Source organism: Propithecus coquereli, unplaced genomic scaffold (assembly GCF_000956105.1).
Source record: "Propithecus coquereli isolate 6110/MARCELLA unplaced genomic scaffold, Pcoq_1.0 Scaffold170, whole genome shotgun sequence".
Classification (NCBI taxonomy): domain Eukaryota; kingdom Metazoa; phylum Chordata; class Mammalia; order Primates; family Indriidae; genus Propithecus; species Propithecus coquereli.
The window spans coordinates 4,385,122-4,407,619 of NW_012141636.1; the positions used below are offsets into that span (position 1 = coordinate 4,385,122).

At 36.1% G+C, this 22,498-nt stretch overlaps 1 protein-coding gene across 2 annotated transcripts in view; it reads left to right on the plus strand.

Moving 5' to 3' along the window:
• Nucleotides 1-1,232: 1,232 nt before the first annotated feature.
• Nucleotides 1,233-22,498, plus strand: part of TMEM135 (transmembrane protein 135) — a 236,969-nt gene continuing 215,703 nt past the window's right edge. Inside the window, exons 1-3 of one of the 2 annotated variants that reach the window (XM_012641862.1) lie at nucleotides 1,233-1,561; nucleotides 13,978-14,105; nucleotides 16,380-16,472. In XM_012641862.1, the coding sequence (XP_012497316.1) occupies nucleotides 1,421-1,561; nucleotides 13,978-14,105; nucleotides 16,380-16,472 (362 nt within the window). In that variant the 5' untranslated portion in view covers nucleotides 1,233-1,420. The remainder of the gene's footprint in view (nucleotides 1,562-13,977; nucleotides 14,106-16,379; nucleotides 16,473-22,498) is intronic. The other variant, XM_012641861.1, reaches the window with a different exon arrangement.

Sequence of the window (22,498 nt, forward strand, 5' to 3'; positions counted from 1 at the left end):
GGGATTCCTGATGGTTTGAGCCACCATCTTAGCAGAGATGATTAAGAGACAGGGGGAGAGAGGGGCAGAGATGGGGAGAGAAGGGGAAAGAGAGGGAGAGAGGGGGAGAGAGGGAGAAAGAGAGGAAATTTTATCTTTTTATCATTGTTGTTTTGGGCTTTTCGTCTGAGTATTTCTCTTTTATTTCCTTCAAACAACTATACCTATCTTATATAATCTTGTTTGGTTTTCTTGCTTATTTTCTGTCTTCTCCCTCTAGAATGTTAATTTTATGAAAACAGAAACCTATCTGTCTTATTCACATCTGTCTCTTCAGGGATTGGAACAGTGTCTGGAAAATATTAATGGCTCAATAAATATTTGTAGAATGAATGAATGAAGACTAGAAGATTAGAATGGAATTCCTCTAAAGGGAGTAAGTTCCTGCTTTAAGAAACTATAGAATTTAGAATTCCAAAGAAACTGGCAGGTCATTATGGGTAAGGAGACTGACATTTAGAGAGGTTATATGACTCATGGGCCACACAAATCCCTGTCTACACTAATTGTTGGCCAAGCTCCCTAGCCGGGTTTGAGTTCTAACACACCACTGCTGTCTCTACTGCGTGTGCTGTTTGGTTGATGAGCATCTGTCAAGGATGTTGTAGGTAGGATTGCTCAGTGGCTTAGCGTTTGGACAGGATGACCCAGCGCCCTTTCCCCACATGGTAGGTGTATGAACATAGCTGAGAATTTTTTCAAGCCTTCCCAGAGAGCAGTTCAATTGTAACCAGCAGGCAGCCTTAGCAGTTTATTATCTGGCCGCCAGGGAAGGGGAGCTGGCAGTTCTGGGGAGGACGTTTGCCTCAGGCACTCCTCTGGCAATCATCCTCCTCTACCAGCTCCCAACAAGGACATTTAATCCCTTTCTTCCACTACCCTCAGCTGCACTTCGCCGGGCTTCGGCGACTGAAGTACAATCTGACCCAAGCCGCGAACAGCTGAGCTCACGCCCCAGCGCGGGACACGGCGCCGTGGTGGGGAGGCAGGCGCGTGCGCGAGCGGCGCTTCCCGCTGGCGGAGCGCGCGCTCCCGGGGCGAAGGTGCTCTCCTCCTCAGTTCCGCGAGACGCGGTGGGTGCCGAGGGGCGGCGCGCGCCACGGCCGCGGGAGCGCACCCCGGCGGAGGCCCGCCTGAGGGAGCGCGCACGCTCCGCCTCTCCCCGCCTCCCCGGTGCGCGTCCCGCCCCCTTGAGCTGCGATACGCCGAGCGCTCAACATCCGAGGACTTTGGCACAGAGTAACCCCGCTCCCGTGACCTTTCCCCTCCATTCCGCACCTCCGGCCGCAGGCCCGGCGAGAGTGCGGCAGACGGGCTGTCGTGCCCCTCCTTCTCGAGCGCCGGCTCTCAGCCTCCCCCGCCCTCCGCTCTGCTCTTCGTCATGGCGGCCCTCAGCAAGTCCATCCCTCATAACTGCTACGAGATTGGCCACACTTGGCAGCCTTCCTGTCGGGTCTCCTTCCTGCAAATCACCGGGGGCGCCCTGGAGGAGTCTCTGAAGATCTATGCCCCTCTGTACTTGGTGAGACCCGTCAGCCCCTCCCCTAGGGCGAATTTAGTATGGAGGATGGGCAGGGGGGGCTGCAGTCAGCGCACCCGGGGAGCTCTGGGGGACTCGCCTTGTGTCGGATTCTGTTTTGGAGGGGTCGAAGTGTTTTGGTGGAGGGGCGAGTGGGATGGGGGAGGTCGCAAGGGGCGGATATCCTAACTCCTGCACAGGTAAAGGGGAAGGGGAACTAGAGGTTGAGCTGTCATCTGAAAGCCTGTTGCTGGGAAGAGAATGGGCGTCCAACTTTTACGATTAAGTTTAGGACGCTTAAAAACGTGAATTCAAAGACCTGCGTTATTTTTTCTCTCTCCTGCCTTTTGTTGGAGAGGTGTTTGTAGTTCAGCGAAGCTATGAGAATGGCCCTCAATCTTCTCTCATCTAATTCCCCCTGTTTTATTTTGCCTTTCCTTTTTTTTTTTTTTAATGAAAAAGGGTGTGTTTGACCTTCAGTTCCTGTGGCCACAGATCTTGTCTCAGTGTGGAATCACAAGATTGTGACTTGAGGATTTTGCAGGTGTTTTTGCAAGTTAACAAATGAGATTCCTGGCTTGAGATTGATTGCACATGGTGATTTAAAGGGTGATTCCAGTCTTTGAGTCTGTGTTGGTGTTTAGGAAATCTGACTTTATGTCATCTAGATCCATACACAACTTTACATGTCGGGCAATTAATAGAGAGTATTTGGAAATATGTGTGTGTAACACTGACCGAGAACTAAGATGTTTGTTCTTAAATGTTCTCACCAATATCTTTTTTCCAGTAACCTCATCCTTGATATTAAAAATTTATGACTTTGGCCACTTAAGTTCATTGTCTAATTTCCTTGCCTTATAAAGTCTCTGTCCTAAGAAAGCAGAGAAAATTCCATCCAATATTCAGTGATCAATTCTTATATCTCATTTAAGTAATTTGGGTTTATACCCTAATATGCCTGAAAGTGTGTCATGGCTATATCTGTAATACTACTTGAAAAGCCGGATTATTTATTGCAGAGCTAACATAGAAGAAGATGGTGATATTCTCTCTTGAGGTTGCAGGAGCCTGTTTCATTTTTATCATATAGGCTGATGCTTTCCAAACTGTAATGTGTGCTAGGAATCCCCTGGGGACCATGTTAAAAATGGGAGTTCTGATTCAGTAGGTCTGACTGGGGCCTGAGAGCCTGCATTCCTAACAAATTCCCAGGTAATGGTAATAGTGGGGGCCACACTTTGAATAATAAGGATATAGAGTAGAGGCCAATAGTAAACTTATTGGAGCTGGAAATTTTTTCCTTGATTTTCTTTGACAAACATTTATTTTTATCTGCCTTTCTGCATGAATTGAGGCCAGTCTATGGCTCAGATTTCTTTTTAAATAAAGCATCTATAAAACATTATTAGCTCTTGATGTATTCAACTATACAAAAAGATTGTTCCTGCCCTCAGAGGATAATGATGTGGTTGTGGAGAGAGTTTATGCTATGTAATTCTTCCTCTGAAAATCCATAGCACTTTCATTCATTCATTTAACAAATGTTTGTTGAATGCCTGATATTTGTTATATCTATGGCTTACACAGTTTATTGGTTACGTGCTATGATAGGGAAGTTCAAGGCAGAAACAGGAACATAGGTTCTCCCATTCCAGCGAGAGAGGGTGGGGTGGGGGAGTCAGGAAAAGAGTTGTATTTTACTATTATATTTCCAACTAGATTAAATATTTTTGAGGGCAAATTTTCCATCTCATATGGCCTTGTATCCCTTATAGCTATGTATTTCAAACTTTGGGTTGCTACTGATCAGTGGTTGTGAAATAAAATTAGTGGAAACTAACTAGCATTTTATGTTAAGTGAAATAGAAGAGAATAGAAAGTGTTAGAGTGCATTGCGGGTGCTAAGGATAAGCATTATTTCATGACAGTTTTGTTTCAGTTATGTATGTGTGTGTGGGGCTACTTAGAGATATAGAATATAGTAACACTATGCTCTTTGTAAGTATTGGATACTTGGTTAAATGTGTACCTCCAGGTACCAAGTTGCAAGGTGGTATGGTAGGAAGAAGTTGGTCTTTAAAAGGAGACCAGGGATATCTGGATTTGAATCTCAGCTTTGTCACTTACCAGCCATTTAACTTTGTATATGTTACTTTATCTTTTTCTGTGAGAATTAAATGAAGTAATGCATTGATGATGTGTCATATATTTTCTAGTATATAATAGGTTTTGAATAATTATGCATTTTCTTCCCCCTCTTTCCCCAGTGGCACTTAAATTAGAAGTGAAGTTAATGGAGGGTGGCTAGAGAAGGTTCCTTGGAGGGAGTGGCATTGGACTTGGGCTTTGAAGATAAGGATGGGCAGACATTGATTCATTTCATAGATATTTATAGAGTACCTATTATTAATGGAGAGGAGGGAGAATAGTGTAAATTGAGGGAGAAATCTACGGTTTTGTAAGAGAAGCAGTACATACATTGTCTAGAACAGAAGGTTTATGTACAGGAGTTATGAGCTGTAACTCCTATTTAATGAGCACTTATGTGCTTTACATATTTTGTCTTATTTAATCCTCACATAACTCCATCTTATTATCCCCATTTCATTGGTAAGAAAACTGAAGGTTAGAAACATTGAACGATTTATAAGATTTAGAGTTAGTAAGGGGAAAAAACAGGATTCAGTTTTTTTTTTTGAATCAAAGACTGAAGATCAGCTGAAGGAGCCATTGAGGGTTTTTTTTTGAGCTTAAGGCAATGTCTGAAATTGAGGGTTTTTTTGAGCAAAGGAGTTACAAGTACAAAATGGTGCTTTAAGATGATGATATTGGTGGCACTGGGTAGACTAGATAGGAACTGGGTAGACTGGATAGGAAAGATTGCTTAGAAATTGATGCAGTGGATTCAACAAATGGTGGAAAGAATCAGAACTCTCGTGGAATTCCACCTTGCAATTTACTATCAATGTTATCTTAGGAAAATTACTTCATTCCTTTGACCCTTAATCTCTTGCTTTGCAGAAGATAATTACACCCATTTTTTTAAGGGCTGTTTTGAGGACTTAAATGGGATAATTGTGTACTGGAATAGCAGCTGTCACATAGTAGGCCCCTAATAAAGTAGTGTTGTTATTGAAATAGTGCATTAATTGTGATCTATGTCTGTATCTCCTGTTAGAATGGTGGTTTATTCAGAACTAACACAGTACTTCAGTACGTGCTTAATGAGTGTGTGAATGCATGCAGGTATGAATGAAGGAACTCATGAATATGTAGGAGTGAGGAGATACTCGGCAGATCTGCCAGAGAAAATGAAACGGCACTTCTGGAGGCATTTCACAGAATGAATGAACGGGACTTAGAGACTGAGAATATTGGGGTAGCGTGAGGACTTGTTTAGCTTCTAGGATTTCAAGTCTGATTTGACACAGTTGCTGTTATTGGTAGAAATGGAGAAGTTCTGAAGGGAAGCTGCTCTGGGGGCAGATTTTAACCAAGAGTGTTTTCTGGAGCCTATAAAATGGGTCTTATGTATCTGCTTTTCATTTGAAATATTATTATGTGTTGTACCAAACCGATTCATTCATATCATATTTACTCTCTTGTTCTATACATCTGCTCTCATGCTTCCTTTCATTGTGGTGTCTACACCTGTTCTCAGTGAGTATTCACCTTGTATTACTTAAACCATTTCAAAATGTAGATGTATTGTTCCTTTTAATAGTGAATCTTTGTGTTTTCACAATTTGTAAAAAATGTCAATCTTCAGTCATCAATTCACTTCTTGTAGTTTTTTTAATGATCCTACATGTTTTGTAATATATGGTAAAAATTTATTCATGTACCAAAAATGTATTTTAGGAAGTTATTTTGTTTCTTGGATGTTAGTTATCACCACACATTCTCCTTGCCACACACATACACACAAAACAGTAGTTAAATTGTTTAAACCCTAGATTACTGCTAAAATTAAGGAAAATAGTGTCCTTGGTTTTTGTGGCAAATTTGAAATACGCAATTGCCCATTTGAGAGTGTGGATTCTATGCTGTTTAGATTCTTAATTGCCTTTCCCTAAGAAGGAAAACTTGTTCACTAACCTCAGGTGGTTCCAAGAGTTTTTCTTTTCCTAAATGGCTTTATTCAGGACCTCCAGATTAGAGTATTGGCATTTAAACCTTAGCTGAGTTCAAAGTGGAGCTTTTTGCATTTTGGGGAAGGAATGATTTAAAAACTGGCTTTTTCAGCTCGGTGAAGTGGCCCACGCCTGTAATCCTAGCACTCTAGTAGGCCAAGGTGAGAGGATTTCTTGAGCTCAGGAGTTCCAGACCAGCCTGAGCAAGATCTTGTCTCCACTACAAACGGAAAAATTGGCTGGGTGTCGTGGCACGGGCCTATAGGAGGCTGAGGCAGGAGGATCGCTTGAGCCCAGGAGGTTGAGGTTGCAGTGAGCTTTGATGATGCTACTGCACTCTACCTGGGCGACAGAGCACACTCTGCCTTAAAAACGAAACGAAACAACAACAACAACAAAAACAAAACAACACAAACCTGGCTTTTTCATTGATCTTTAGACATTTAGACTTTTCTTCAGAGTATGAATATGTTTACTCAATATTTATCCCCTTTGAACCATTTAATGTAACAAATCTATTGTTATAATCTAACAAAAATTTGTTAGATTATGAAGGATCAGTTCATCACTTCTAGGCTGAGTAAACATTTAAACAAGAGTTGGAATTCCTAGAAATAAAAAAACAATTTATGGACAGTCCCCAGTTGCTAAAGGCTTGAAAACCACTAACTGTGAAGAAATTATTTCAGTGATGCAGACTGAGTTTTTAAAGGCAGTGATTTAGCAGGTTTTCTAGAGGAAACAAGAATAGCAATGAGACTTTTCGAAATTTTAGGTAACAGGTATTTGTTTTGTTTTTGCTTAAAGAATGCAAAGTACTGAGAATATCTGTCTGGATTATCTGACCTTTGGAGACCATGGAACTGTAAATTTGTGCATAATCCCCCTTTGATTTTTGCTTGAAACCTAGTTTATAGGAGTGTCAGTGAGGGGCTCACCTTCTCTCTCTATTCAATAGCTACAATCTTTTTAATATCGTTTTGTGTTAAGTGATGATTTTTGCATGATTTGTTGTTATCCCTTTGGACCTCCAGTTTAGGGTACTGGTCTTTGAAGATGGAACAAGTCATTTGGTCTTTTTTCTTTTAAATGAACAATTAATGATGAATTTTCTTATTTATGTGACATTTTGAATTTGTTGAACTTATTTTTGTATGTGACTTATTATTCTTTGCTCTTTATTGAGTACAAAGTACAATTAGCACATCACTTCTAGTTGAGAGGTGAAGGCTTACCATTGCAGTAAATACTTTTTCATTATGATTAATATTATACAGTAAATACTTTTTCATCATCATTATTCATTATTATGATTATTTTGAATAACCAGGCCTTTTATTTACTGTTTAGAAAATTATATTTGTTATGAACTTTTGACTCTTAAAAACTTTGTTTTTTGGTTATTTGCTGATAAATATTGATGAAATATATATACTAATGAAGGGGGAGACTGAGATTTGATGATTACATTTAGTAATATCTGAACCTAGACTGTCAGTGTTGGAATATTTGTCCCTTATTTATTTATCAAGTATTACTGAGTCTGCCTATTTGCAGGGTGCTTGCTGTTTGTTGTAGCTATGTGCTATGTGGTATAATGGTGAATAAAACAAATGGGACATACTTCATACATTCAGAGTTTATATTTTAGGAGGGGAGATTGATTAGGCATTATACTTTTGTAATACAAATTCACTAAGATAAATACCATAAGGTACGGATAAAATAGTTTGAGAGATCAGAGGTAGAGGATCACATTTGGCTGGAAGACAAGGGAAAACTTAACGGAAGAGATGGTATTTTAGTGGCCTTGAAGGAAAAGTAGGATTTGGAAAAGTAGAAATAGGTGGTCAAGAAGGGAGAGAAATGGCTTGAACAAAGACATTTAGGTAGAATAGGATATGGTATTCTTTGGGGAATGGCAGATGGAGTTTGCACTTTATTTGTGGATAGTAAATGTTGCCAATGGCATGATATGCTTGGAGTTATTTTGTAAAGCTTAATCTGGCAGTGGTATATAGGGATGTTAATTTAGTGACTTAGAGGTAAGGTAGAGGGAAGAATCAAAGAAAGCTATAAGATTTTGTTTCTTGTTTATTGGACTATATGGAAGGTAATGCTGTGGAAAAAAATATTTTCAGTGAAATATGCTGGATTGCTTTGGGGCATATTGAAGTTTAGCTACTAGTGTGGTATATAAGCAGCGAATGCCCATGAGACATATAGGGCTGCTGTTTGAGAGAGATTTAGGTTTAGGTGTAATAAGCACAGAGATGAAAGTTGAAGCTATGGTAATGGATTGGGTCAATGGAGAAAGAATTGAAAGAGATGACAGCCTGGGGAATGTTCATATTTGGAGCAGAGAGTAAAAGAAAGGAAGAAGCAGTCAGAATGGTATGAAGAGATTGAGGAGACAGTGTTATAGAGAAGTCTTGAGGTGGGGAGTTTGAGGAGAGCATGGGCTTGAATCTCAGTCCTGTCGCATATTATTAGCTTTGTGACTTTCTGTGAGGTTCTTAACATTTGTGAACCTCAGTGTTCTCATCTTTAAAATGGGGATAAAATACCTATCTCATATCCTTTAAAAATGCAAGTCAGTCCTTGCTGTTGCTGTGCTCATAACTCTCAATAAAATGTTTATCTTTACTATGGCCTACAGTCTTACCTATCTATTGCTTGTTTGATTGCATTTCATACCATTTTCCTTTTCACTTATTCACCTCAATCCAGATTTAATTACACAATTTATTTTATATTTTTGAATCTAAGTTTTATGTTATTTAGAACAGAGAGCTCTTGATTTCTGGGGAATATCTTAAATTGGACAATGGCCAGATTGTAAAAAAATGAACATTACTAAGGAATACATAGAAATTGACTTTTTTTTTTTTTTTGAGACAGAGCCTCACTCTGCTGTCCGGGCTAGAGTGCAGTGGGATTATCATAGCTCACTGCAGCCTTGAAAACTCCTGGGCCCAACTGATCTTCCTGCCTCAGCTCCTGACTAGCTAGGACTAAGGGGGAAGGCTACCACACCTGGCTAATTTTTTACATTTTTTGTAGGGACGAGGTCTCGCTGTGTTGCCTAGGCTGATCTTGAACTCTTGGCTTCAAGTGATCCCCCTTCCTCAGCTTCCCAAAATATTGGGATTACAGGGATGAACCACTGCTCCTGGCCAACTTTCTTTTTTTATGAGTTATGACTTTGAGAAAAAAATTCTTGCCTCAATTTGTATATAAGCAGTATATTAATATATATGAATAATTGAATTTATTGATTATGACAAGACAATGTGGATTGAAAAGCTGGAGCACAAATTTATGTTGCATAAAGCTATCTGTTTAAGCTTTCAAAGTGATCAAAGATGTGGTAAGACTTTGATAATAGATTGATCATTTATTCATCAGATATTTACTGAGTGCCTACCAGGCACTTTGCTAAGTGATAATTAGGGAAGGAGAGTTAATTGAAGTGACTGCTTAACAAAGAACTTTTAAAAATGTGTTGGTACATTTTTTTGTGTTACAGTTACTTACATGACTTGTGTAGTGTACTGAATGTGAAATATGTTTACATCTCCGAGGACTTATACTGGGCACATAGTAATGCATAATTAAGTGGTTGGTACTTTGATGATTAAGGGTCTTATAATATTTTAAGTTCATTTTATTTCAATTATCATAATAAAACACTATATTAAAGACTTGTTTTAGTTTCTGTTGACCCTAGGTCAAACTTTTCAATTGCCTTTTATTTATTTATTTATTTATCAATTGCCTTTTGATTAATCACTAATCTTAGTTTGTTTTCTATTCACTGATATGCTCTAAAAGAATGTTTTGATTGAGATTTGTGAATTTTTTCCTTCATGTAATATGAAATGAATTTGTTTTACCTTGGGATACTAGGAATGTAGTTAATAAGTATTTGTTAATGAGCCTGAATAAATAATGAACCAAAGTAGTATTGTAAACACTACTTTGAAGTGTGTTGAAGTGTAGTTTAAACTTCTTGAGGTGGCATTGTTTTCTGTTAATGGAATTTTATATATAAATAAGTGGAGAGACAGTTGATATTTTTTGGTCAAGATAGTCCCCTACTGTCTGTGATTTCTTCTCATGCTCAAATTATCCCTACTTCCTGAGCTTGAAATCTTAGTTTGCTTGAGTTCTGTTTTAAGGATTTAATTCATTACATCCAATAATCTTATTGGAGATATTGGAATAAATGTGTGTACTTTCTATTTTTCATCTGAATAAAGTTCTTCAATAAGAAGTATATTATTAGAATTTTTTCATTAATTGAGATATTTCATGTTAGAGTCCATGATATTTGTATTTAAGTATACAGAAGATGACAGGGTATGAAAGATTGGTTTAAAGTTGTAGTGCTACATAATGAGTTACATCAGTAAAAGTTGAAATGACAGGTGTGTTTTCAAGACTGTCCCTACATTACCAAAAATATTAATTTTACTTACTCACTTTGGAACATGGGTAAAAATGTAGGCAGGGCTAAATCTGAGTCTTGTTTGTGATCATATTTTGTTTTAATATTGTATCTTAAGTATATTTTCATGTTTATCTTGAAAGCCTATTTCAACTTCTATATACATTTTGAAAGTGGAAGGGTAAGGATATAGGTAAGGTATGTAAGGCTTGATGGTCATCACTAAAGTTTGAATATAATTTTCATTATAGGGTGGCTTTGCAATAAATAGTTAAGGAAAACTTTTGAAGCCTTGCTTATGTCCTTCCTCATATGTTATTAACAAGTTGTCCTAGTTTTTTGTTTTGTTTTTCTTGTTTTTAATAAGTTGGTTGTCTGTATCTGATAAGGCAGCATGGTGTAGCACATTGTGTATAAGGTACAAGATCTGAATTTTTGTTTCGTTCTGTGATTTATAGTGTGATTTTCTCATTTATGAATAGATGATAATCCTGCCTTAGCTACTTCATGGCTTATTGTGGGAATCATATGAGATAGTACATATATAAAAGCTTTGAAAATTATGAAAAGATATGTAAATTTTGGTCTATGATACTTGGTTTCTTTTGATTTTGTTTTTGATATTTGGCTTTTAAGCTTATACTTTTAACCTAAAAATAAAAATGTTGGAAGCAATTCAGTTATAGTGTATTAGGGTTCTTCAAAGAAACAGGACCATTTGGGATGTGTGTGTTTGTGTGTGTGTGTTTAAGTGTATAAAATAAGGAGTTGTCTCACAATTATGGAGGCTGAGAATTGCCAAGATCTGCAGAATCAGGAGAGAACCAGGAGAGCTGATGTAGTTCAGTCTGAAAGCCAGCAAGCTTTAGACCCAAGAAGAGAGCTGATGTTTCAGTCAAATCGAAGGCCAGACAAGAACAATGTCCCAGTTCAAGAAATCAGACGGGAGTTCATCTTTTTGTTCTATTCAGGTCTTCAATTGATTGGATGAGGCTCATTCACGTAGGGAGGACAAATGTTAATCTTATATAGAAACGCCCTCACAGACCCACCCAGAGTAATGTTTGACCAATGTCTAGGCATTCCTTGGCCCAGTCAAGTTGACGCATAAAATTAACTATCATATACTTTGTAAATTTATTTGTGGCAACAAAGTAATTCTACTTACTTTGTTATGCTAAATATTTTTAAAAACAAAATCTTATTTTTTAAAAGGATTTTGAGGTTTTTTAGAGAAAAATTACAAGATATCCTCTGACTATAGATGAATATCCTACTTCAGTTCTGTTCATTGAAATTCTGTTTTTATTTTGAATCGTTGGGGCAACAAAAATGTGGTTTAATATTTTTTCCCCCCAAATTGGTGGATTAGGGGCTTCGTTAGCTAGCCTTTTCCACATGGAAATAACAAAATAGTGTAGAGAATAACACTGGGAGCTTTTATTCAGGAAGAAATAGAGGAATTCACCAAAATGAAGGACACACCAGATCCCAGGGAAGAGAAGGTGGGCAGACAGCTTGTGTGGTGGTGTTTGGCTGATAAAAGTAAGTGAAGCCCCTGGGGGCAGAGAGTCTCCCTCCTTGACCTTTCAACTGGGGGACCTTGCAGCTCACTCCACTGAAGAGCACCTGGTTGCTCCCAACCCCTGGAGCTAACTTGGGGAGAGGTCAGGAGACTGTGAGAGGGACAGGCACCAGGAAAAGCTAGCTACAGGCATTTTTCTGGCCTGGCGACCAAGAGGAGGATGCCTTTGTTAACTGGCTTATAACAAGCCGGTCAGTGGTTGGCGACCTGGCAGCTGTGTCTGCTTGGAGCATTTGAGTCTTGGTCCGGAGAGTCAAGCACTGGATCTAGAGGAGGGGAAGGCCCCCCACAACCAGAATCAAATGGTGCATGCGGAATGTGTTTCAATCGTAGGCACCGTAACTGGGCTTCCTCCCCTTACAAGACTGGAATGGAAGGAGATTTGCTGAAGCTGAGCTTTCTCTTAGGTGGCGAGATCTGTGGACAGGGATGGCTTTGCGAGTTGGGGCTAGTCTGTGTTTGACGTAGCTGGGCACCCCAGCCTGCTCCCTTGGTCACTTGGGGGGAGTGAGCCCTTGGGTAAGGATGCTTCTAAGGGAAGGGAGGGTACAGTGCCAAAGGGGGCACCCCTTGCGACAAAGGGAACAAGAATGCATGGTTTCCTCGTGCCTGAGAGCTCTCCGCTGGTGGCAGAGAGTGACTGTGCTGCTTCCAGCAAAGAAATGGGCACTGTGCCTGGCTCAGCAAGGAAGAATGTGGTTCCATTCCAGTGGCCAGGTGATTTCAGCCTCTGGGATGGACATGAAGAGGGGTACTTACCCCCAACCCACTCTCACTGTTGTGGACACAGCTATGGCTGCTCCAACAGGAGGTCTGACCACGTGCAGCAGAGGATGGCCATTTTAAGGTTTTTGAGTACAACTGTAGTGCCACTGGTGGAGCTGAGGTGGCCACCCCCTACAGAGTTCTCGGCGGATTTCTCTAGGAGATCCCCTCGCCACCCTCATCAGGGCTGGTGCTTATGCCCACCATAGGAGTATCTAAGGGCAGGCTAAGCGGTTCATCTCCATCTAGCTTTGCTTCTCACTCAGGCTGAGCAGGGAGTTCAGGCCTCTACGCATTCCACAGACTAGCCCTCTGCTTGAAGCAGTTGATAACCTTCTCTTGGGAAACAGAGAATAAGCATATACCCATCTGCTTCTGCCACAGCCTGCTCTTACCCACAAGTGCCACCTACTAGCCTACAGGTTGAACTGCACATACCAGTACAAATCCTGCTTGTACAAGTATACAGCAGTTGGGAAGGAGGTTACCTTCCCGAGACTCCAGTCATCCCAGCCACCTGGGAAGCAGTGCCCAGCACATTGCTACTATAACCAGCATTTGAAAAAACCACTGCAGAAGGCATATCTGTAACCAAGGAAATCATACTGATTTGTTTTTGCTTTGTTGCGCTGGGTACCCAGAATCAAAGACAAACGATCCTATACAACATACAATATAGTCACATCTTCAAGGGGGGAAAATCCCATCCAGATGAAAGTAAATTTAAATATAAGAAGAAGAGATAGTTTATTCAAATGAGAAGGAGCCAGAGAAATAATTCTGGGAGTATGAAAAATCAGAGTGTTACAAACTGATCGCACTAACTCTCCAGCAGTGGATCCTAACCAAAATGAAATCTTTGAAATACCAAATAAAGAATTCATGTTTTAAAGAAACTCAATAAATCCAAGAGAAAGTTGTAAACCAACACGAAGAAATCAGAAAAACAAATCAGGATACGAATGAAAATGTTATTAAAGAGATAGATATTTTTTTAAAAAAAACCAAATAGGACTTCTGGAAATGAAAGACTCATCGAAGGAATTGCAAAATACAGTTGAAAGCTCTAACAATAGAATAGACAAAGCAGAAGAAAGAGTTTCAGAGCTTGAAGACAGGTATTTTGAATTAACCCACTCAGAAAAATGTAAAAAAGAATTTTAAAAATGAACAAAGCCTTCAAGAAATATGGGATTGTGTAAAATGTCCAAACCTATGAGTCTCTATGGAAAACTGTATGGAGATTTCTCAACCAGCTACCATTTGATCTCACAATCTCACTAATGGGTATCTATTCAAAAAGAATGAATTTAAGTATCTTCTTTTCTGTCCTGAAAATTGTATTTTTATAGAGGAGCCAGTAAAATGCCAGCATTTTTACCTTAATTTTTAACTATATTCTTTTATTCAGTAGCTTGGATATAAGAACTATGGTAAGTGAGAAAAGTTGGTTGATTAAACAAAAAAGCCTTTCTCTTTCCAGATTGCAGCAATTCTCCGGAAACGAAAATTAGACTATTATTTACACAAACTGCTCCCTGAGATCCTACAATCGGCTTCATTTCTGACTGCTAATGGGGCCTTGTATATGGCTTTCTTTTGCATATTAAGGTTGGTACTCATAATCACCACTAGATGTTAATACAGATTCCTTCGTTGAAGTGGAAACAAACATGTTTACGTAAATGTTGTGCGGGTTACTGCCTCTATTTTTTTTTTTTTTAATCTGTGAATTGACATCTCAAAGAAAGCTTATGAACCCGTCTTGGCCTCGAGATGTAATATAAAGTTCAAATTATTGGTGTGATTATATAGCAAAAATCCTTTAATATATCATACATTTTCTGAGGCCTGTTACATTTACCAAGTTGTTGATAAGATTTCTTAGTTTTTCAGTTTCATAGATCAGGAATTCAAAGCAACTGTCCATAGCATAGGTTAGGGCCCTATGCAGAGAACAGACTTCAAAAGGACTATAAAGTGCACATGTTTACGTATAAAACAATAAGTTAACTCCTTGTATATCCTACTGTTGGAACTTTCGCTCCTGATTTAGTTGTATGTACATTACCTGTGCTGCATGCTTTATACATTATATAGATGTAGATAGAATTCAGTCTTTTGAGTGCTGTGATATACCTAACATAAATATGTTAGATATTTACTTCTTTTTATCTTTTCCCCACTGATTGTTATTGAAAACTCGAACTAATATTTTTTTAATGTGTCAAGTTAAAATGTAACTTCTCCTTATCCTCATTACTGCTGTCTAGGTATTTCTGCAGGTATATTTTAACTGAAAGTAAAAATATAATTTCCATATATCTTTTATAGACTTTTTTCCCTCAGAGCATTAATATTTATAAACTTTTAGATTTTATACCATTAAGCAAATCATGTCTTTAAATTGAAATGAAAATCTATGTAAGGAACTGTCTTCATCACATGCTCTCTGGAAAGTTTCTAAAACTTCTTAATACTCTAAGAATAAGGGTATAAATAATTAGGTTTTAAAAACTTGTGATGAGTATATGTGCTATTGTAGCATATTTCTTTATGTTCTATGAACCTGTTTGGTTAAGTTGTAGAAGGATAAAATACTTATAATTAAAGTAACATCCATGTTCCTCCCATAACTGATTCATTGAGTCTATTTTTCTTTAGTTTTTGCATTCAATAACTTGTTAAGTCCTTTGTGGATTTTATGTTGGAGGGAAAACCACCTTCAGTCTTCTCAAGCAGAAGGTTTCTGAAAGTACCCAAGTTAATGTGTCCTCAAGCTTTTCTAATCCCTTTAAATCTGAGCTTCAATTAAATATATTATTTTGTCTGCGATTATTGATTCTTATCTGTATATATACATTTTTGTTTTTCTATAGTGCATCATTTAGCAATTGACCAACTGAGTTCAGATAATTTCTTATAATTTTTATGTGCTGCTTCTCCCTTGCTTAGAAATATATTGTTTCGAAAGAAAAAAAATCTTCCTAACATCTCCAAATTTCTTTGTTTCCTCTTTGAGAACTGAAGCCACTAATGGTCATTTATAATGTGTGAGGCACTATGAAGATTCCTACTTTCAAGGAACATACTCTAGTGAATGAAAAATGATATACACATAAAACTAAAACTATAAAATACATTAGTAAGTGCTATAAGAAAAAGTTATCAATAGATGTAGAAACAAAGAAGGGAAAACATTTGTTGAATGTCTATTATGTGTTAAAAATAGTAATAATAACAGTAATAATTGTAATTTTATAGCTAACACTTTGAGTACTTACTATATACCTTGCATGGTGCTGGGAGACATCTCGATGTAGTCCTCATAACAGCTATATGAGATAGGTAATATTATTATTCGTATTTGATAAATAAGGAAACTGAGAACACAGAGGGTTTGCATAGCCAGCAGGTTTGAATCCAGGGAATGCCTGAATGAATACGGCTGACTAAATTATTGGAAGGAGAGATGAGATACTCATTACTCTGCTATTGTTGTAGTTTTAATGAGTGATGGTGAGGGACTTAACTAAGGCAGGGGCAGTAGGTTGGAGAAGAGCTTGAGTGATAAATTGTGTATGGAATAATTTAAGGAAATGATTTAATATATGGGGTAATGGAGACAGAAAGTTGAAGACGATTCTAAGTATCAAATATAAGTGGATAGGTAGTTGTTGATGCCATTAACCTAGAAGAATAGAGGATTAAGAATGAGTTCGTAGGGATGGGGAGAGAGATAATAAGTTTAGTTTTGGACATCTTGACTTTGAAGTGCTAGGGGACATTTAGTTAGAGGGTGGACTGAGAAGGGAAACTTCTATTCATAATAACTGAAATGAGCAACTAGAAATTTCATACAAAAATTCCAAATTTGAATTTCAGGAAGATACTTGGAAAATTCTACTCATGGACTCCTGGCTTTGGTGCCGCTTTGCCAGCATCTTATGTGGCCATTCTAATTGAAAGAAAAAGCAGGTAAAGTTTTACATATCTATTTAATAGAACTGGTTACCTGTCCCCCAACCCCAACTAGAATTTTTCTTTGTTTTGCTTATCATTTATTTATTGTAGTCCTGGGATGAGAAATATTTCCAAGTATATTGTTTCATTTGTATAGATACTTGATTGAAAATTAATTTTATATTATTTGTATTTATTGTCTATAAAAGTACAAAGATTGACATTATAGATCAGTAATACTCAGTCTCTGTTCACTAAAAAATTAGAGAGTTCTATAATGTGACCTAACTAAAACATGGCATATGTAAATTCTAAAGAAAGATCTTTTCCATGGATACAATACCATTATTATACCCAAGAAAATTAACTATAGTTTTCTGTTACCATCTAGATTTGTATTTTGCTTCAAGCTCATTGAGTGACCTCTGTTAAATCAATTATTATTTTTAAGGCATCTTGTCATTAAAAAATATTTTGATTGTTAACAACCTGAGATTTTACTTGTGAGTTAATAAGATTTCTGTAAAACGCTATAAACTTGTATAAACTGTTCAGTCAGGTAAACCATTGAAGTTAAAGCTTTTGCATAAGAAAATATTTGCCATCTCATGAATAATTTTTTTTAATTGCCCAGATATTTATCTACCTTTGTCCCAGAGAAACAAGATGGGGGCATGTATTAAAACCAGTTTATGAAAATGCTTATTGTAGTCGTTGACCCCAGAGTAAGAGTATGAATAGATCTTATCAGATAAAGAAATATTTACTTAAACTACCTGAAGCCACTCTTAATGCATGTTTGTAAATATAATGTTGATAGTATCTAAACTTGTGGTTCTCTCTTTGATTATGTCATACTTTTAGATTATTAGAATTACTAAACTCAAACGTATGGTGGATATTATAACCTCAGCAAAATCAAGTCGGTATGCTAGAAACATAGGTTTCTCCACCTGAAAGGACAGTACAGCATGATAGTTAAAGCATGGATTCTGGAGCTGTGCTATCTGGTGTAGGAGTCCGGTTCTGCTACTTACTGTGTGGCTTATTCCGTACCTGAAAAATGGAAGGATTTCCATTTTTTCTTGAAGGCTTGTTCACATAATTAAGTAAGTTAATATGTGTAAAAATGCTTAGAACAGTGCCTAGCACATAGTAAATGTATCTGTGTTAAGTATTGTTGTTGTTTTTTGCCCATAAGTTATGAGGTAGTTATTTTGGTGATTGTAACTTCCTGATCAATTAAAAATGTGAATATTGGTTTTGAAAATATATTTTCAAAGTATATATTACTCATATATGAAACTTTACAAATATTTTAAATCAAGTATACTGCTGTATACTAATTTTTAGCACTCAGATAATAAGATAGCATTTTTGTAGTTATGTGCCTATTTTTCAACAGAAACTGTTAAACATCTTTGCAACCAGAGTCAACAGGTGTTAACATTTTGCCATTTTTACTTTATTTGTATATGAGTGTATGTGCATGTATGGTTTTATGTGGGTGTGTGAATCATATGGAAGCATGTTGTAAACATCATGACACTTTATTCCTAAATATTTCAGCATGCATCTCCTAAAATGAGGATATTCTCTTACATAATCACAGCTCTATTATCACACATAAGAAAATTAGCAATCATTCCTTAATATCAACCAGTCTATATTGTCCTAAAATGGCTTTTGTAGCATTTTTTGAACTAGAATCTAGTGAAAGTTTATGTATGTTTTTATATTTCTTTATTTTCTTTTAATCTAGGATAGTCTCCCTACCTTTCTCCCCCACAGCATTGACTTACTAAGTGACCAGGACAGTTGTCTTATATGTAACACATTTCTGGTTTGTCTGAATTATTAACTCAGGGAATTGTGTAGTTGGTTCATTTATCTCGTATATTTCCTATAAACTTAAGTTTGGTTTAAAGGCTTGATTAGATTTAAATTAAACATTCTTGATAAGAATATACTTCATAGATGATGCTGAGGCCAATCAGGGAGTCCATATCTTGATGGTTCCAAGTTTGAATATATGATTAAGGTGATCACCAGATCTTTCCAATAAACTTATTATTTATAATGAATTAGATTAATGGATTTTCTGATATTTCATAATCATTGCTTTGTTGGAATAAACCTCACTTAATCCTTTGTGAGACTGAGATTGGCTAGTCATTTTGTGTGTGTGTGTGTGTGTGTGTGTGTGTGTGTGTGTGTGTGTGTATTTATTTATCAGGATTGGGTGCCATTGTCATATTCACTTCATAAAATATGTCAGAAATTTTCCTCCTTCTTCCTTGCTCTGGAATAATTTAAATAGTGAATTTTCTGGCCTTTGAATTCTGGTCACTTGCCTCTGTGAAACCTCCTGGGCATGATGACTCCTTTGGGTGGTAGTTCTTAGAAAAAGTTATGTTTTCTCTATGAAAATTGATCTGTTTAAGCTTTTAGCTCACTCAATAGAGAGTTTTAGTAACTTTGTGTAAGAACTAGAAAGTTATCTATTTCTGAAAAATTATCCATTTTCCAGAAATTATCCATTTTAAAAGATTTTTGTATTTATTTGTGTGGAGTTTTACAAAGTAGTCAGTTATGATTTGACTGAATTTTCTGTTTTCGATGGAATTTCTCAACTTGTTTACTTTATATAATTATGCCATTCCCTTTTTATTAAGTTAGTAATTTTGTTTTTTTTTCAATGAGTCAGCTTATTTATTATTGGTATTTTTTGTTATTTTGTTGTTCTAATTATGATTTTTATTGTTTTTTTCCTTCTACTTTCATTTGGCTAGTTTGCATTCCTTTTAAAAACTTTTTAAATTTGATGACTAATTTATTTATTTTCATTGTTTAATTTCATTTGATATAAGTATTTAAAACTATGAATTTTCTGATCACTGTTTTAATTGTATCCCATAGATTCTGATATGTAGTATTTTTGTTATCATTTTCTGGAAAAGTCTGCAATTTTAAATGGTATTTCTCCTTTGATATAAGAATTATTTAGCACGGAGTTTAAGAAGATGGAAGGGCCTCTTTGTTATTAATTTCTGGTTTTATTACATTTTTACCTGAGAATGTTATTTGTAGTATTTCCTCTGTATGGACTTAATAAAATTTTCTTTGGGGCTTAATTTGTGCCTAGTTTTGTGATTGTTTTATGAATGTTTGAAGAAAAGGTACATTCTCTATCATTAGGGTTCCAAGGTTGATAGATGGCCATAAGATCTATGCTACTGATTGTGTTACTTAGGTTGTATCTTCATTTTCAGGTGGCATTTCTAGCATTAAATTTATCTTTTAATTATTGAGTTGTAAGAATTCTTTAGATATTCTAGATATAAGTCCCTTACTGGATATATAACTTGCAAATATTTTCCCCTGTGTAATGTATTGTCTTTTCGCATTCTTGATCTTGCCCTTTGAAGCACAAAGTTTTTAATTTTGGTGAAGTCCAGTTTATCTATTTTATTCTTTTGTTGACTATGTTTTAGGTGTTGTATTTAACAAACCATTACCAATATATAGATTTAGCCCTTTATTTTATTTGTTAAGTTTTATAGTTTAAGCTCTTATATTTAGGTCTTTCATCCATTTTGAGTTAGTTTTTGCACATGGAGTGAGGTGGGGGGTATTATGTTTTTAATTTCATTTTCTACAGGTTTATTGCTATGACATATAAATAAAATTGATTTTTGTGTGTTTACCTTGTTGTCTGTGATCTTGATGAATTCACTTACTAGTTCTAAAAGTTTTTGGTACATTCCTCAAGATTTTCTATATAGGCAATTACGTTGTCTGCAAATAGGGATTGTTTTTTGTTTTCCAATCTGTATGTCCTTTATTTCCTTTTCTTGCCTTATTGTGCTGGTACATCCTCGCCTTGTTTCTAATCTTAGGGGGAGGCATTCAGTCTTTCACCATTAAGCATTACGTTAGCTGTAGGATGTTTTTTATATACTCTTTGTCAGGTTTAGGGAGTTTACATCTATTTCTAGTTTGCTGAGAGCCTTTATCATGAATGAGTGATATTTTGTTACATGTGTTTTCTGTATCAATTGCTGTGATCGTGTGACTTTTCTTCTTTCGCCTATTAATAGTATTCTTTTAATATCAGTAAGATCAAGGTCATTGGTAATATTTTTTACAGCTGGGTTTCTCAACCTTGGCACTATTGACACCTTTTGGGCCAGATAATTCTTTATTGGGAAGGCTTTCTTGGGCACTGTACCCATACATGCCATTAGCACTCTCTTCCCCCTCACCAAGGTGAGACAACCAAAAATGTCTCCAGACATTGCCAAATGTCCTGTGGGACAAATTATTCCTTGTTGAGTACTACTTATCTGTATCTTTACTAATTTTTTGGTCTAGTTTTATTATTTACTGAGAGAAAAGTATAAAATCTCCAACTGTAGTTCAGGAATTGTCTGTTTTTGTCTTTAATGTTATCAATTTCTGTGAAATTTGTATTGGTACTTACACATTTATGATTACCATTTCTTCGTAATGAATTGAACCTTTTATCAATATGAATGTCCTATAACTCAGATAATACTTTTTGTTCTAAAGTCTGTTTTTATTTGATATTAATATAGCTGCTCTGGTCTTCTCAGGCTTACTGTTTGCGTAGTCTATATTTTTCTCTCTAATTAATTTCAAGCATCTGTGTCTTTATACTTAAAGTATGTTTTTAGCAGGTAGCATATAGTTGGATCTTTGTTTTTTTAACATCTATTCTGCTAGTTTTTACCTTTTAATTAGATATATTTAAGTCCATTAACATTTGATGTATTTATTGATATAGCTAGGTTAGATCTTCCATTTTATTTTTTTCTGTTCCTTCTTCCTTCCTTTGCATTATATAAATTTTTTTAACAATTCCATTTTAACTTTTTTGACTTTCTTCTTTTAGTGTTTGATCTATGGACTACAATATCCATCTTTAACTTTACAGCTTCTTAGTGTTAATATTTTACCACCTTTCAACGTGTAGAAATCTGTCTAGGTCTATCTTAGAGACTGCTTATCATTAGATCTGGTTTTTTTTCTCTTTGAACACTACATTAGTTCAAATACAATAACACCAAAGTAAAAGTATGTTATTGATAGTAAAAACAATAACTTCTTAGGGCATAAAGAGAAGTTTGCTTGAAGTGAGGTGATAACGTGGATTTGGGTTGCTAGTTTATTTCCTATTTTATTTTCACTTTTGATAGGTGACTTTTTTTTTTAAGCTTTTCTACTTTTTCTTGTAAGTGAGCTTTTGCAGTAGTGTTTCATTCTTAGACGCTGGTTGTTTACAGAAAATTCGTAGGTGTTATAGATTATGACCTATTTTAAATATTAACTGAAGTGTTTCTATTGTTTTAAAGACTTGCTCGAAATTTTAAATCTAGCTTTATTTATGATAGCTTCTTTATAACTGCTATCACATGGTTGCCGAAGAAAAATTTATCCTTCCCTTGATTTGCTTGTTATATAATTGAACTCTTTGTGATATGTGTTGATTTAGTTCTTTTTTTTTTATTAGGTGATGCAGTTAACAATACTGGGAAATAGCTCCATAGTTCTTTCTGTTGAGTGTTGTGTATATGTATGCATATCAACCACACATCCTGGTTGGGTGTAATTAAAAACTTTAAGTTTTAGTTTTTAGTGTTGTTCAGAAACTAGTGACGTTTTTAAAAAGCAGATTTTTATGAGTTTTTTGGAGTTAAACTTTAAAACAGAGAAAAGCAAATCTTTTTGCTTTATCTCTTTACAAGTTGTCTTGTAGTGTCTTGTTTTAAGTAAACATCTAGTCTGTGCATATTTGGACTTGTGCAAGAGTTAACTTAGTGGCCTAATTTGCTCTGAAAAAGTATTCTTTACTTACCACAAATTTATATTAAGATTTCATTAAATATCAAAATCTCTTAGTAGATTATAAGTAATTTACAAAGGTTGAAGTTATGTATATTTTAAAATTATTACATCTAGTGCCAAAAATGAAGCATATTAGTATTATAGTTCTTGTTTTATAAGGATAAGGAAAAGGA